Below are 16,373 nucleotides of genomic sequence, written 5' to 3' on the forward strand. Positions count from 1 at the left end.
TGCATTAGCGACGGATTGTGGCGGATGGTCGTCCGTTCCATCAGCCATGTGACGGATCCGTCGAGATTTGGCGGACATCAGCTAGACATAGACGGACATTGTAACGTTTTTTGTCTTCGCCGAAATGGCGGTTCGTGACGGATCCGTCGTGTCCGTCATTCCATAGAATGGCCGCCTATGGGTGACGGATCCGTCGCGACCGTCATTTCAGCGGATCAGTCGCCCCAATCTGCTTTTTCAATTGCGCATGCTCCAAAAAGTAGATAGTTTTCCAAGACAACCCCCAAGTAACGGATCCGTCAAAAAAACAGATCTGTTAGAACCGTTTTCTTAACAATTGTGACAGATCCGTCGATCTGTCACTATGTCGGAGCAGACTGACGCCAAACAACTGAAGTGTGAAAGAAGCCTTACACTTCCTTTCGACAAACCTCGGACATTTGTGGAAATTGTGAGCACAGGAGCCCAATAGCAACCGCTGATTGACTGGAGGGCTCACATGGCATAACAATGCCGTGTGAGATCCAGCACCTAAATTGCTAGAATGGCGCCGATGCAGGTGTTTGGTGCCTCTATTTTACATTATTCAATGTGTTTTAAGAAGTGGTTGTACGAGTACTTGGCAACCCCTATAATGATGCTATGCAAAAATCTGTTTTAGTAGATCTGATAAACTAGCAAGGAAAAATAGCTAGGGGACCGACACATAAAATTCCTTAATAGAACACATATATTATCTTTAGGTTTTGGTAATATTTCCCGTTAAGGCTTAGCAATACAATGTCTAGATGGAAAACTGCATAGTTCATCCTGTCATCTACACCAGAAAGCCACAAAGATCACAAATTTGTGCTTCTCCAGATCCCAAAGAAACAAATCTTAGCAAGTTCCTTTCCTTAAGCCACTCTCTAATTTACCTTACAAATTGATAATTTGTATAAAAGCAAAATAAGTGATCTCTGACCTGGGGTTCAGAAAATACTTGCTTTATACTGTTGATTGGCCCATATGGGATACCACTTCCTTCAAAGAGTTCAAGCCATTCAGAGGTTGTTTTTTCTGAGAACCTAGGAACAAACAAAAGATTGTGGTTTAAATTCCCTCCTTTTGAAAAAAAAAATGGAAAGGATGTAAAGTACTACCACACTGATTTATTCCCAGACAGCCAATATTGAATCAGAAAATATTCAGCGGAAATGCAAACGCTTGAAGCCCAAGGCAAAGAACATGGTTAAAGAGCCTTGTAATTCTATCTGATTGTCTTAATATGAGATGCAAACCAAAATTATCAGCAGTTTCATATATGGTCAGAGGATTTCCTCAAGGCCTTTTGTACTGTAATGTTCATCACATTTGTAAAACAATAGCATGAACGTTCTACGGGGAAAAAAAATACTCAAGTTTTGATCTGAAAAATCTGATATGAAGCAGCTTTTACTTTTTCCTGCCTATCATATGTGAAACATATGTCAGATCTACAACTGCAACTGTTAGATATCTAAACAATCACGTTTATAAGCAACATAGTTTTGAAATATGGATTAGTTGGGAGCAACGAGCCATGGACCATAATACACTTTACATATCCTGGATGTAGCCAAAATTCTTATTTTGTAGCCTGTTGAAAGCTCTGATAGCAGCACATTCATTTACAAAAAAAATCATCTGTTAAATATTGCAGCTTCGGTAAGCAATAAGATCCATGTATACAGACCGGCAGCTGATGTGACCTTTTGATAAGTAAAGCAGGAAACAAAGTAGTATGATTAGGGTCTGTGTGCAAGGGTGCTGAGCCAAAACCTGTTATATAATCCTTTTACATGTCTCTCTTCTTTCTTCCTAGTACATTCTGTTAAGTTTGAAGGAAGAAGTATATTCTGGAGAAAGATTGCCTCCTAAAGAAATTATTCAAATATGTTGGACAATTCCTTATTGAGAAAGTACATTTACTTCTTTTAAAGTTTAGTGACAGCTTAACCCCTTTACCCCCAAGGGTGGTTTGCATGTTAATGACCGGGCCAATTTTTACAATTGTGACCACTGTCCCTTTATGTGGTTATAACTCTGGAACGCTTCAACGGATCCCGGTGATTCTGACAATGTTTTCTCGTGACATATTGTACTTCATGATAGTGGTAACATTTAATTGACATTACTTGAGTTTATTTGTGAAAAAAATAGAAATTCAGCAAAAATTTTGAAAATTTTGCAATTTTCCAACTTTGAATTTTCATACCCTTAAATCACAGAGATATGTCACACAAAATATTTAATAAGTAACATTTCCCACATGTCTAATTTACATCAGCACAATTTTGGAACCATTTTTTTTTTGGTTAGGGAGTTATAAGGGTTAAAAGTTGACTAGCAATTTCTCATTTTTACAACACCATTTTTTTTAGGGACCACATCCTATTTGAAGTCACTTTGAGGGGTCTATATGATCGAAAATACCCAACTGTGACATCATTCTAAAAACGGCACCCCTAAAGGTGCTCAAAACCACATGCAAGAAGTTTATTTACCCTTCAGGTGTTTCACAGGAATTTTTGGAATGTTTAAAAAAAAATGAACATATAACTTTTTTTCACAAAAAATTTACTTAAGCTCCAATTTGTTTTATTTTACCAAGAGTAACAGGATAAATTGGTCCCTGAAAGTTGTTGTACAATTTGTCCTGAGTATGCTGATACCCTATATGTGGCGGTAAACCACTGTTTAGGCGCATGGGAGAGCTCGGAAGAGAAGGAGCGCCGTTTGACTTTTCAATGCAAAATTGACAGGAATTGAGATGGGACGCCATGTTGCATTTGGAGAGCCACTGATGTGCCTAAACATTGAAACCCCCCACAAGTGACACTATTTTGGAAAGTAGACCCCCTAAGGAACTTATCTAGAGGTGTGGTGAGCACTTTGACCCACCAAGTGCTTCACAGAAGTTTATAATGCAGAACTGTAAAAATAAAAAATCATATTTTTTCACAAAAATTATCTTTTCGCCCCCAATTTTTTATTTTTCCAAGGGTAAGAGAAGAAATTGGACCCCAAAAGTTGCTGTACAATTTGTCCTGAGTACGCTGATACCCCATATGTGGGGTAAACTACTGTTTGGGCACATGGGAGAGCTCGGAAGGGAAGGATCGCTGTTTGACTTTTCAATGCAAAATTGACAGGAATTGAGATGGGACGCCATGTTGTGTTTGGAGAGCCACTGATGTGCCAAAACATTGAAACCCCCCACAAGTGACACCATTTTGGAAAGTAGACCCCCAAAGGAACTTATCTAGAGGTGTGGTGAGCACTTTGACCCACCAAGTGCTTCACAGAAGTTTATAATGCAGAACCGTAAAAATAAAAAATCATATTTTTTCACAAAAATTATATTTTTACCCCCAATTTTTTATTTTCCCAAGGGGAAGAGAAGAATTTGGACGCCAAAAGTTGTTGTACAATTTGTCCTGAGTACGCTGATACCCCATATGTGGGGGTAAACCACTGTTTAGGCGCATGGGAGTGCTCGGAAGGGAAGGAGCGCCGTTTGACTTTTCAATGCAAAATTGACAGGAATTGAGATGGGACGCCATGTTGCATTTGGAGAGCCACTGATGTGCCTAAACATTGAAACCCCCCAAGTGACACCATTTTGGAAAGTAGACCCCCTAAGGAACTTATCTAGATGTGTGGTGAGCACTTTGACCCACCAAGGGCTTCACAGAAGTTTATAATGCAGAGCCGTAAAAATAAAACAAAAATATTTTCCCACAAAAATTATTTTTTAGCCCCCAGTTTTGTATTTTCCCGAGGGTAACAGGAGAAATTGGACCCAAAAAGTTGTTGTCCAATTTGTCCTGAGTACGCTGATACCCCATATGTGGGGGGAACCACTGTTTGGGTACATGGGAGGGCTCGGAAGGGAAGGAGCGCCATTTGGAATGCAGACTTAAATGGAATGGTCCGCAGGCGTCACATTGCATTTGCAGAGCCCCTAATGTACCTAAACAGTAGAAACTCCCCACAAGTGACACCATTTTGGAAAGTAGACCACCTAAGGAACTCATCTAGATGTGTTGTGAGAGCTTTGAACCCCCAATTGTTTCACTACAGTTTATAACGCAGAGCCGTGCAAATAAAAAATATTTTTTTTTCCCCCAAAATTATTTTTTAGCCTCCAGTTTTGTATTTTTCCAAGGGTAACAGGAGAAATTGGACCCTAAATATTGTTGTCCAATTTGTCCTGAGTACGCTGATACCTGATATGTGGGGGAACCGCCGTTTGGCGCATGGCAGAGCTCGGAAGGGAAGGAGCATCATTTGGAATGCAGACTTAGATGGATTGGTCTGCAGGCGTCACATTGCATTTGCAGAGCCCTTAATGTACCTAAACAGTAGAAACCCCCACAAGTGACCCCATATTGGAAACTAGACCCCCCCAAGGAACTTATCTAGATGTGTTGTGAGAACTTTGAGCCCCAAAGTGTTTCACTACAGTTTATAACGCAGAGCCGTGAAAATAAAAAATCTTTTTTCCCACAAAAATTATATTTTAGCCCGCAGTTTTGTATTTTCCCAAGGGTAACAGGAGAAATTGGACCAATTGGACCCCAAAAGTTGTTGTCCAATTTGTCCTGAGTACGCTGATACCCCATATGTTGGGGTAAACTCCTGTTTGGGCACACGGGAGAGCTCGGAAGGGAAGGAGCACTGTTTATCTTTTTCAACACAGAATTGACTGGAATTGAGATCAGACGCCATGTCGCGTTTGGAGAGCCCTTGATGTGCCTAAACAGTGGAAACCCCCAATTATAACTGAAACCCTAATCCAAGCACACCCCTAACCCTAATCCCAACGGTAACCCTAACCACACCTCTAACCCTAATCCCAACCCTATTCCCAACCATAAATGTAATCCAAACCCTAACCCTAACTTTAGCCCCAACCCTAACCCCAACTTTAGCCCCAACCATAACTTTAGACTTAACCATAGCCCTAACCCTAACCCTAGCCCTATCCCTAACCCTAGCCCTAACCCTAACCCTAGCCCTAACCCTAGCCCTAACCCTAACCCTAAAGGGAAAACGGAAATAAATACACTTTTTTAATTTTTTAATTTTTCCCAAACTAAGGGAAGGGATGAAGGGGTGTTTGATTTACTTTTATAGCGGGTTTTTTAGCGGATTTTTATGATTAGCAGCCGTCACACTCTGAAAGACACTTTTTATTGCAAAAAATATTTGTTGCGTTACCACATTTTGAGAGCTATAATTTTTCCATATTTTGGTCCACACAGTCATGTGAGGTCTTGTTTTTTGCGGGACGAGTTGATGTTTTTATTGGTAACATTTTCGGGCACGTGACATTTTTTGATCCCTTTTTATTCCGATTTTTGTGAGGCAGAATGACCAAAAACCAGCTATTCATGAATTTCTTTTGGGGGAGGCGTTTATACCATTCCACGTTTGGTAAAATTGATAAAGCAGTTTTATTCTTCGGGTCAGTACGATTACAGCGATACCTCATTTATATCATTTTTTTTAAGTTTTGACACTTTTATACGATAAAAACTATTTTATAGAAAAAATAATTATTTTTGCATTTCTTTATTCTGAGGACTATAACTTTTTTTTATTTTTTCGCTGATGTCAATGTTGTCCTCAGTGTGAATAAGGGCAGACAAAAGGACTGGGCCCAACCAGTGAAACACTAGACTGGGGAAGCCTTATATAGTCTCTAGCTCAGAAACAGGGAGGCCACACCCCGCCTTGCACAGAATGCAACAATACAGAGAAAAAAAAACACAAAACTGAGCTTAACTTGAGTTGGTACACATGCAGAGGTAAAATGCATGTTAATTGGCCACAACACATTAAAACCTACAAGAGAAAAAAGTAAATGAGAACCCTGATGTCTAGTGAAACACTAGACTCTGTATTGCTGCATTCTGTGCAAGCTGCGGTGTGGCCTCCCTGTTTCTGAGCTAGAGACTATATAAGGCATCCCCAGACTAGTGTTTCACTGGTTGGGCCCAGTCCTTTTGTCTGCCTTTATTCACACTGAGGTCAACATTGAAACAATGTAAGGTTTTAATATTAGACAGTGTAGAACTGTCCCGATCAGAGTTACCATGACGAGGTGGGATGGCTTTTGTGCTATTTTTTGATCAAAAAACAGTATTACTAAAATCTCTGTGTTATTTAACCCCTATACCCCCAAGGGTGGTTTGCACGTTAATGACCGGGCCAATTTTTACAATTCTGACCACTGTCCCTTTATGAGGTTATAACTCTGGAACGCTTCAACGGATCCCAGCGATTCTGACATTGTTTTCTCGTGACATATTGTTCTTCATGACAATGGCAAAAATTATTTGATAGTACCTGCGTTTATTTGTGAAAAAAACGGAAATTTGGCGAAAATTATGAAAATTTCACAATTTCCCAACTTTGAATTTTTATGCAATTAAATCACAGAGATATGTCACACAAAATACTTAATAAGTAACATTTCCCACATGTCTACTTTACATCAGCACAATTTTGGAACCAAAATTTTGTTTTGTTAGGGAGTTATAAGGGTTAAAAGTTGACCAGCAATTTCTCATTTTTACAACACCATTTTTTTTTAGGGACCACATCTCATTTGAAGTCATTTTGAGGGGTCTATATGATAGAAAATACCCAAGTGTGACAACATTTTAAAAACTGCACCCCTCAAGGTGCTCAGAACCATATTCAAGAAGTTTATTAACCCTTCTGGTGCTTCACAGGAATTTTTTGAATGTTTAAATAAAAATGAACATTTAACTTTTTTTCACAAAAAATTTAATTCAGCTCCAATTTGTTTTATTTTACCAAGGGTAACAGGAGAAAATGGACCCCAAACATTGTTGTCCAATTTGTCCTGAGTACGCCGATACCCCACATGCGGGGGTAAACCACTGTTTGGGCGCATGGCAGAGCTCGGAAGCGAAGGAGCGCCATTTGACTTTTCAATGCAAAATTGACTGGAATTGAGATGGGACGCCATGTTTAGTTTGCAGAGCCCCTGATGTGCCTAAACATTGAAACCCCCAACAAGTGACACCATTTTGGAAAGTAGACCCCCTAAGGAACTTATCTAGATGTGTGGTGAGCACTTTGACCCACCAAGGGCTTCACAGAAGTTTATAATGGAGAGCCGTAAAAATAAAACAAAAATTTTTTCCCACAAAAATTATTTTTTAACCCCCAGTTTTGTATTTTCCCGAGGGTAACAGGAGAAATTGGACCCAAAAATTTGTTGTCCAATTTGTCCTGAGTGCGCTGATACCCCATATGTGGGGGGGAACCACTGTTTGGGCGCATGGGAAGGCTCGGAAGGGAAGGATCTCCATTTGGAATGCAGACTTAGATGGAATGGTCTGGAGGTGTCACATTGCATTTGCAGAGCCCCTAATGTACCTAAACAGTAGAAACCCCCCACAAGTGACACCATTTTGGAAACTAGACCCCCTAAGGAACTCATCTAGATATGTTGTGAGAGCTTTGAACCCCCAAGTGTTTCACTACAGTTTGTAACGCAGAGCCGTGAAAAGCAAAAAAAAAAAAAAACTTTCTCCCAAAAATTATTTTTTAGCCCCCAGTTTTGTATTTTCCCGAGGGTAAGAGGAGAAATTCGACCCCAAAAGTTGTTGTCCAATTTGTCCTGAGTACGCTGATACTCCATATGCGGGGGGGAACCACCGTTTGGGCGCATGGGAGGGCTCGGAAGGGGAGGAGTGCCATTTGGAATACAGACTTAGATGGAATGGTCTGCAGGCGTCACATTGCATTTGCAGAACCCCTAATGTACCTAAACAGTAGAAACCCCCCCACAAGTGACCCCATATTGGAAACGAGACCCCCCAAGGAACTTATCTAGATGTGTTGTGAGAACTTTGAACCCCCAAGGTCAACATTGACACAATGTAAGGTTTTAATATTAGACAGTGTACGACTGTCCCGATCAGAGTTACCGTGACGAGGTAGGGTGGCTTTTGTGCTATTTTTTGATCAAAAAACAGTATTACTAAAAACTCTGTTATTTAAATGCACTTTTGCTTTTTTACTTAGTTACATCAGGGTTCTCGTTTACTTTTTTCTCTTGTAGGTTTTAATGTTTTGTGGCCAATTAACATGCGTTTAACCTCTCCATGTGTACCAACTCAAGTTAAGCTCAGTTTTGTGTTTTTTTTTTGAGGCACAGTGCAAAGCTCAGAAGAGAAGGAGTGCCACATTATAGTGCACATTTTGCTGGGATGGTTTGAGGGTTCCATGTCACAGTGGCAGAGAACCTGAGGTGCCATAACAGCAGAGCCAACCCATAAGTGACCCTATTTAAAAAATACACCTCTCAATGAATTCATCTATGGGTGCAGTGATCATACTAACACCACATATAAATCACAGAATTCTATAACATTGGGCGGTAAATAGTGATGAGCTCAGATAAATTGTTATTATAGCATGCTTGGGTGTTATCTGAGTATCCTGGACATGCTCGGATAATACAGTTACCGTATATACTCGAGTATAAGCCGAGATTTTCAGCCCAAATTTTAGGGCTGAAAGTGCCCCCCTCGGCTTATACTCGAGTCACGGTAGCGGTGGGGTCGGCAGGTGAGGGGCTGAGGGCGCTGGGGTATACTTACCTAGTCCCAGCGATCCTCGCGCTGTCCCTGCCGTCCCACGGGCTTCGGCGCTGCAGCTTCTTCCTCTCTTCAGCGGTCACGTGGGACCGCTCATTACAGAAATGAATAAGCGGCTCCACCTCCCATAGGGGCGGAGCCGCTTATTCATTTCTCTAATCAGCGGTGCCGGTGACTGCTGAAGAGAGGAAGAAGCTGCAGCGCCGAAGACAGGAGGGGACAGCGCGAGGATCGCCAGGACTAGGTAAGTATAGCATATTCACCTGTCCTCGTTCCAGCCGCCGGGCGCCGATCCATCTTCCCGGCCGGCGCCTCCATCTTCCCGGCGTCTGCGCTCTCTGACTGATCAGGCAGAGGGCGCGATGACGCATATAGTGTGCGCGGCGCCCTCTGCCTGATCAGTCAGAGCAGAGACGCCGGGAAGATGGAGGCGCCGGAACGAGACGCTGGGAGCTGCAATCAAGGGAGGTGAGTATGTGGTTTTTTTTTTTATTGCAGCAGTATCAGCGGCAGCACAGATTAATGTGGAGCATCTATGGGGCACAGTGAACGGTGCAGAGCACCGTATAAGGCACAGCTAGGGGGCACAATGAACGGTGCAGAGCACCGTATAAGGCACAGCTAGGGGGCACAATGAACGGTGCAGAGCACCGTATAAGGCACAGCTAGGGGGCACAATGAACGGTGCAGAGCACCGTATAAGGCACAGCTATGGGGCACAATGAACGGTGCAGAGCACCGTATATGGCACAGCTAGGGGGCACAGTGAACGGTGCAGAGCACCGTATAAGGCACAGCTAGGGGGCACAATGAACGGTGCAGAGCACTATATGGGGCACAGCTAGGGGGCACAATGAACGGTGCAGAGCACCGTATAAGGCACAGCTAGGGGGCACAGTGAACGGTGCAGAGCACCGTATAAGGCACAGCTAGGGGGCACAGTGAACGGTGCAGAGCACCGTATAAGGCACAGCTAGGGGGCACAATGAACGGTGCAGAGCACCGTATAAGGCACAGCTAGGGGGCACAGTGAATGGTGCAGAGCACCGTATATGGCACAGCTAGGGGGCACAATGAACGGTGCAGAGCACCGTATATGGCACAGCTATGGGGCACAGTGAACGGTGCAGAGCACTGTATATGGCACAGCTAGGGGGCACAGTGAACGGTGCAGAGCACTATATGGGGCACAGCTATGGGGAAATATGAATGGTGTAGAGCACTATATGGCACAGCTATGGGGAAATAATGATCTATTTTTATTTTTGAAATTCACCGGTAGTTGCTGCCTTTCCACCCTAGGCTTATACTCGAGTCAATAAGTTTTCCCAGTTTTTTGTGGCAAAATTAGGGGGGTCGGCTTATACTCGGGTCGGCTTATACTCGAGTATATACGGTAAGTCCATATATATTTGGACAGAGACAACATTTTTCTAATTTTGGTTATAGACATTACCACAATGAATTTTAAGCAAAACAATTCAGATGCAGTTGAAGTTCAGACTTTTGGCTTTCATTTGAGGGTATCCACATTAAAATTGGATGAAGGGTTAAGGAGTTTCAGCTCCTTAACATGTGCCACCCTGTTTTTAAAGTGACCAAAAGTTTTTGGACAATTAACTCCAAGGCTATTTCATAGACAGATGTGGGCAATCCCTTCGTTATGTCATTCTCAATTAGGCAGATAAAAGGCCTGGAGTTGATTTGAGGGGTGGTGCTTGCATTTGGAAGGTTTTCCTGTTCAGTAAACATGCGGTCAAAGGAGCTCTCCATGCAGGTGAAACAAGCCATCCTTAAGCTTTGAAAACAGAAAGAACCCATCTGAGAAATTGCTACAATATTAGAAGTGGCAAAATCTGCAGTTTGGTACATTCTGAGAAAGAAAGAAAGAAAGAAAGAAAGCACTGGTGAACTCATTAATGCAAATAGACCTGGGCGCCCATGGAAGACAACAGTGGTGGATGATCGCAGAATAATCTCCATGGTGAAGAGAAACCCCTTCACAACAGCCAACCAAGTGACCAACACTTTCCAGGAGGTCGGCGTATCAATATCCAAATCTACGATAAACAGAAGACTGCATTAAAGTAAATACAGAGGGTTCACTGCACGGTGCAAGCCACTCATAAGCATCAAGAATAAAAAGGCTAGACTGGACTTTGCTAAAAAACATCTAAGAAAGCCAGCACAGTTCTGGAAGAACATTCTTTGGACAGATGAAACCAAGATCAACCTCTACCAGAATGATGGAAAGAGAAAAGTATGGCGAAGGTGTGGTACAGCTCATCATCTGAAGCATACCACATCATCTGTAAAACATGGCGGATGCTGTGTGATGGCTTGGGCATGCATGGCTGCGAGTGGCACTGGGTCACTAGTGTTTATTGATGATGTGACACAGGACAGAAGCAGCCGAATGAATTCTGAGGTATTCAGAGACATACTGTGTGCTCAGATCTAGCCAAATGCAGCAAAACTGATTGGTCGTCGTTCCATAGTACAGATGGACAATGACCCAAAACATAAAGCCAAAGCAACCAAGGAGTTTAGTCGCGGCCCTTTTTCATTTTTGCATTTTCATTTTTCACTTCCCTCCTGCCCAGAGCCATAACTTTTTTATTTTTCCATTAATATGGTCATGTGAAGGCTTATTTTTTGCGGGACGAGTTGTACTTTTGAACGGCACCATTGGTTTAACCATGTCTTTTACTAGAAAACGGGAAAAAAAATCCAAGTGCGGTGAAATTGCAAAACAGATGCAATCCCACACTTGTTTTTTGTTTGGCTTTTTTGCTAGGTTCATTAAATGCTAAAACTGACCTGCCATTGTGATTCTCTAGGTCATTTCGAGTTCATAGACACCTAACATGTCTAGGTTATTTGTTATCCAAGTGGTGAAAAAAAATTCAAAACTTTGCTTAAAAAAAAAAAGTGCCATTTTTCGATACCCGAAGCGTCTCCATTTTTCGTGATCTGGGGTCGGGTGAGGGCTTATTTTTTGCATGCCAAGCTGATGTTCTTAATGACACCATTTCGGTGCAGATACGTTCTTTTGATCGCCCATTATTGCGTTTTAATGCAATGTCGCGGCGACCAAAAAAACGTAATTCTGGCATTTCGGATTTTTTTCTCACTACGCTGTTTAGCGATCAGGTTAATGCTTTTTTTTATTGATAGATCGGGCGATTCTGAACGCGGCGATACCAAATAAGTGTAGGTTTTTTTTTTTAAATTGTTTTATTTAGGATGGGGCGAAAGGGGGGTGATTTAAACTTTTATATTTTTTATATTTTTTTCATATTTTTAAAAACATTTTTTTTTACTTGTGCCATGCTTCAATAGCCTCCATGGGAGGCTAGAAGCTGGCATAGCCTGATCGGCTCTGCTATATAGCAGCGATCATCAGATCGCTGCTATGTAGCTGAAATGCAGGTGTGCTGTGAGCGCCGACCACAGGGGGGCGCTCACAGCAGGCCGGCATCAGTAACCATAGAGGTCTCAAGGACCTCTATAGTTACCTTCCTGATGCATCGCCGACCCCCGATCATGTGACGGGGGTCGGCGATGACATCATTTCCGGCCGCCCGACCGGAAGCGCCGGTTAAATGCCGCTGTCTGCGTTTGACAGCGGCATTTAACAGGTTAATAGCGGCGGGTGAATAGCGATTTCACCCGCCGCTATTGCCGTGACCGCCGGAGCCCACATCAAAGGGGGTGACACGGCATGCGCAGTAATAGAACGGCGCATGTCGTGAAAGGGTTAAAGCAAAGAAGTGGAATATTCTTGAATGGCCAAGTCAGTCACCTGATCTCAACCCAATTGAGCATGCATTTCACTTGTTAAAGGGACACTGTCACCTGAATTTGGAGGGAACAATCTTCAGCCATGGAGGCGGGGTTTTTGATTCACCCTTTCCTTACCCGCTGACTGCATGCTGGCTGCAATATTGGATTGAAGTTCATTCTCTGTCCTCTGTAGTACATGCCTGCACAAGGCAATCTTGCCAAATTTATCTCACAATTACTGCAGAATGTGACATTACTGCATATGTGGCTGTACAGTACTTCTTAGCTACACGCCATGACTCAGAACAAAAGGAGAGCTATTTAAGTCTTGTAGAACAAATTATAGGAGAATAGTTGGTGGACTCCATACACAGATCCCCTAAGTTCCAGAAGAGCAGAATCCTCTCTCAAGTGATTCCGTTTTAGAAACCTTCTCAGAATTTATCTACAGGTGTAATGATAATTTTGAAAATACAGAGAGTAGAACGGCACTAGAGTAGAACGTCTCCAAGCAGTCAGGACTATTAGCAGACAGCTGTGTATGCAGGCGCCACAATCAGTATGGGAACCGGTGCTCTGCATAAATATCCAACAAGAAATCCATCAACAGCAGAGAAGAAGAAAATATGCGGCACTCACCCCAGGATAACTGTAAAGATTGTGGTCTTTATTGGAGAAAAATGCAAGTTACATCCATCAGGACATCAGGTATATACGAGGGTGCGGTATAGGAGCTCGGACGACGGCCGTTTCGCACACACAGGTGCTTCGACGGGTCCGGATAGTAGATTACAACACGTCATTTCCTTTTAAAGGATATCTGACGTATAATAAAGAACGTGATCTGAATAAACTAATCAATGTGCACAAACTGTGAAAGTGATAATGCATATAAATAATACATATAAATAATCTACATTGCAGACTGACATATATCTGAAGAATATATTAATCTAATAATCATAGTGTTATTTACGAGAATCATCCGGAATATCAATTATAACACTAACCAAGACTATTGCCTATAAGGAATTTACAAGAATACAGACATATCAAGACGGTCATTTAGACCAATAGGTCCTTGTGCATTTGCATTAAGGATCCATTTGGCTTCTTTTTGTAATAGAATCCTATTTTGATCTCCTCCCTTTTGCGGGTATGGGACTATTTCAATGCCGGCAAAGCAAAGTAAGTCTGGGTTAGCGTTATGTTTTTCTCTAACGTGCTGAATTAATCTTAAGCACCCTTTTCCTGACATAATAGAGTTATAATGCTCTTTAAAACGCACAATCAACGGTCTGATTGTCTTGCCTATGTAGAAATATCGGCACGGGCAAAACAAAACATAAATCACAAACTTGCTTTTACAAGAGATAAAATCTCTTCATGTACATATGCTAATTTGTTTTTAGCAATGTTTGAGGAAATTTATGTTAATAACATTAATAACCCGTTTATTAAGCACATTCGTTTCTATACTAGATTCGTGGATGACATCATGATAATATGGGATGGTACTGAAACAGAATTTAATAACTTCGTTGAACATTTGAATATTTCGAATGATTTCAATATGAAATTTACTTCGTGTTTTGGATATGATAACCTTGAATATCTAGATGTTAAAATAGAAATCGTTGAGGGAGACATATTGACCAAGGTGTTTAGAAAAGAAACAGCAACTAATAATATCCTGCATTTTGAGAGCGCTCACCCGCTCCATACAAAAAAGGGTTTGCCTTATAGTCAGATGGTGAGATTGCGAAAAATTAATAATAATAATAATAAGATATTTAATGAGCAAATTAATGAATTAAAATCTCGTTTAGTTATGCGAGGTTACCCTATAAAAATATTACAGGAAGCTGAAACCCGAATTAGCAAATGTACTCAACAAAATTTCTTACAAAGAAAAAGAAATAATAAATCTCGGTCAATAATGAAGATATTAATAGTTTTTCTTTTTGTTTTAGACATAGCAATTTGGACAAAGTAATTCATGCCTCAGTCTGTAAAAACTGGCACATTCTGCAGACAGATAAAGACCTGGCTTCTTTTAATAAATATACCCCAAGATTTACATATAGACGTGCTCACAACCTGTCAGATTTATTAGTGCATAATAGAATTACCGCACCCAGTAAAACTTGGCTCACTTATACTCCTCCAGCCGGCAATCATAAATGCGGCAGCTGTAGATTTTGCAGCTTACATGTTATTAATAATCCACTGCAGATAGGTTCTATCACTCATGTCGTGACAGATTTTATCTCTTGTAAAAGCAAGTTTGTGATTTATGTTTTGTTTTGCCCGTGCCGATATTTCTACATAGGCAAGACAATCAGACCGTTGATTGTGCGTTTTAAAGAGCATTATAACTCTATTATGTCAGGAAAAGGGTGCTTAAGATTAATTCAGCACGTTAGAGAAAAACATAACGCTAACCCAGACTTACTTTGCTTTGCCGGCATTGAAATAGTCCCATACCCGCAAAAGGGAGGAGATCAAAATAGGATTCTATTACAAAAAGAAGCCAAATGGATCCTTAATGCAAATGCACAAGGACCTATTGGTCTAAATGACCGTCTTGATAAGTCTGTATTCTTGTAAATTCCTTATAGGCAATAGTCTTGGTTAGTGTTATAATTGATATTCCGGATGATTCTCGTAAATAACACTATGATTATTAGATTAATATATTCTTCAGATATATGTCAGTCTGCAATGTAGATTATTTATATGTATTATTTATATGCATTATCACTTTCACAGTTTGTGCACATTGATTAGTTTATTCAGATCACGTTCTTTATTATACGTCAGATATCCTTTAAAAGGAAATGACATGTTGTAATCTACTATCCGGACCCATCGAAGCACCTGTGTGTGCGAAACGGCCGTCGTCCGAGCTCCTATACCGCACCCTCGTATATACCTGATGTCCTGATGGATGTAACTTGCATTTTTCTCCAATAAAGACCACAATCTTTACAGTTATCCTGGGGTGAGTGCCGCATATTTTCTTCTTCTCTGCTGGTAATGATAATTTTGACCCCATGGGTGTTTTCCAGTAACAAACATCAGTGAAGGTTGCTGAGTGAAAATTGCAAATCTGTCATTGTAGTGGCCACACATTGTAGTACTCATACATTGTTTCCAGTTCATGCTTCTGGAAAAATGAATCCTTTAAATTTAGCGTGCTAGCATTGCTACAGAAATGCCAAACTTGAATGCAAACTTCAGTTTATGCCCACTGTGAGGCACAGAAGGAAGGTGGGCATTTGGACTGTGAGCACAGAATTTGCTGGATTTCTTTAGGGGGTGAGGAGCCATTTGCTTTTCCAAAGCCTTTGTGTTTCCAGTAACATGGAAGCCTCCTATATTTCCATTGACAGATGATGGACTGGAGTGGGAACTTGCTTTTTTGTAGATTTAGTTGAAGCTTTTATGGGAACATTTTACATAACATTTGGGACCTCATTTATCCTGTGCTCTACGCTGAGCACTTTATATCAGGTTTTCTAAATTCTAAATCTCAGAATCCCTGAGGGATCTATTTACGATAATGAGGCAGCAGAGCTGCTCTGGACTTCGTCTGGCCTCTGTTCAGCGGTATCCTTTTTAGAGGTGAACAAAACTGTGGCCGAAAGCACTTTTATGCACGTTTAGAAAAATGGACAGAGCTTGATCATAGGCCAGGCGGCATTCGCAGTATCTCCATTTAAATAATTTTAGGGAATCTTCTGCAGAGGGGTTCTGTCTAAATCACTTATTTCAGAGATCTATGTAAGGTTGTGACAGAAGCTGTCATGCAAATCTCCCCCTAATGTCCATGTGTGTACGGTTAAATTGAAGTAATGTAAAGATGCTTACATGTATCTTAATAAAAGTATTGTGGCTGTTATATTGCATAAGGGTTTTACA

The 16,373-nt window shown here is 41.3% G+C and overlaps 1 protein-coding gene across 1 annotated transcript in view; it reads right to left on the minus strand.

Annotated features, from left to right (window-relative positions):
- SUGCT (succinyl-CoA:glutarate-CoA transferase) overlaps positions 1-16,373 on the minus strand; it is a 1,605,135-nt gene that overhangs the window by 822,798 nt on the left and 765,964 nt on the right. Inside the window, exon 12 of the mRNA XM_069730210.1 lies at positions 965-1,067. Within this exon, the coding sequence (XP_069586311.1) occupies positions 965-1,067 (103 nt within the window). The remainder of the gene's footprint in view (positions 1-964; positions 1,068-16,373) is intronic.

This window comes from Ranitomeya imitator, chromosome 6 (genome assembly GCF_032444005.1).
Source record: "Ranitomeya imitator isolate aRanImi1 chromosome 6, aRanImi1.pri, whole genome shotgun sequence".
In the NCBI taxonomy this organism is placed as follows: Eukaryota; Metazoa; Chordata; class Amphibia; order Anura; family Dendrobatidae; genus Ranitomeya; species Ranitomeya imitator.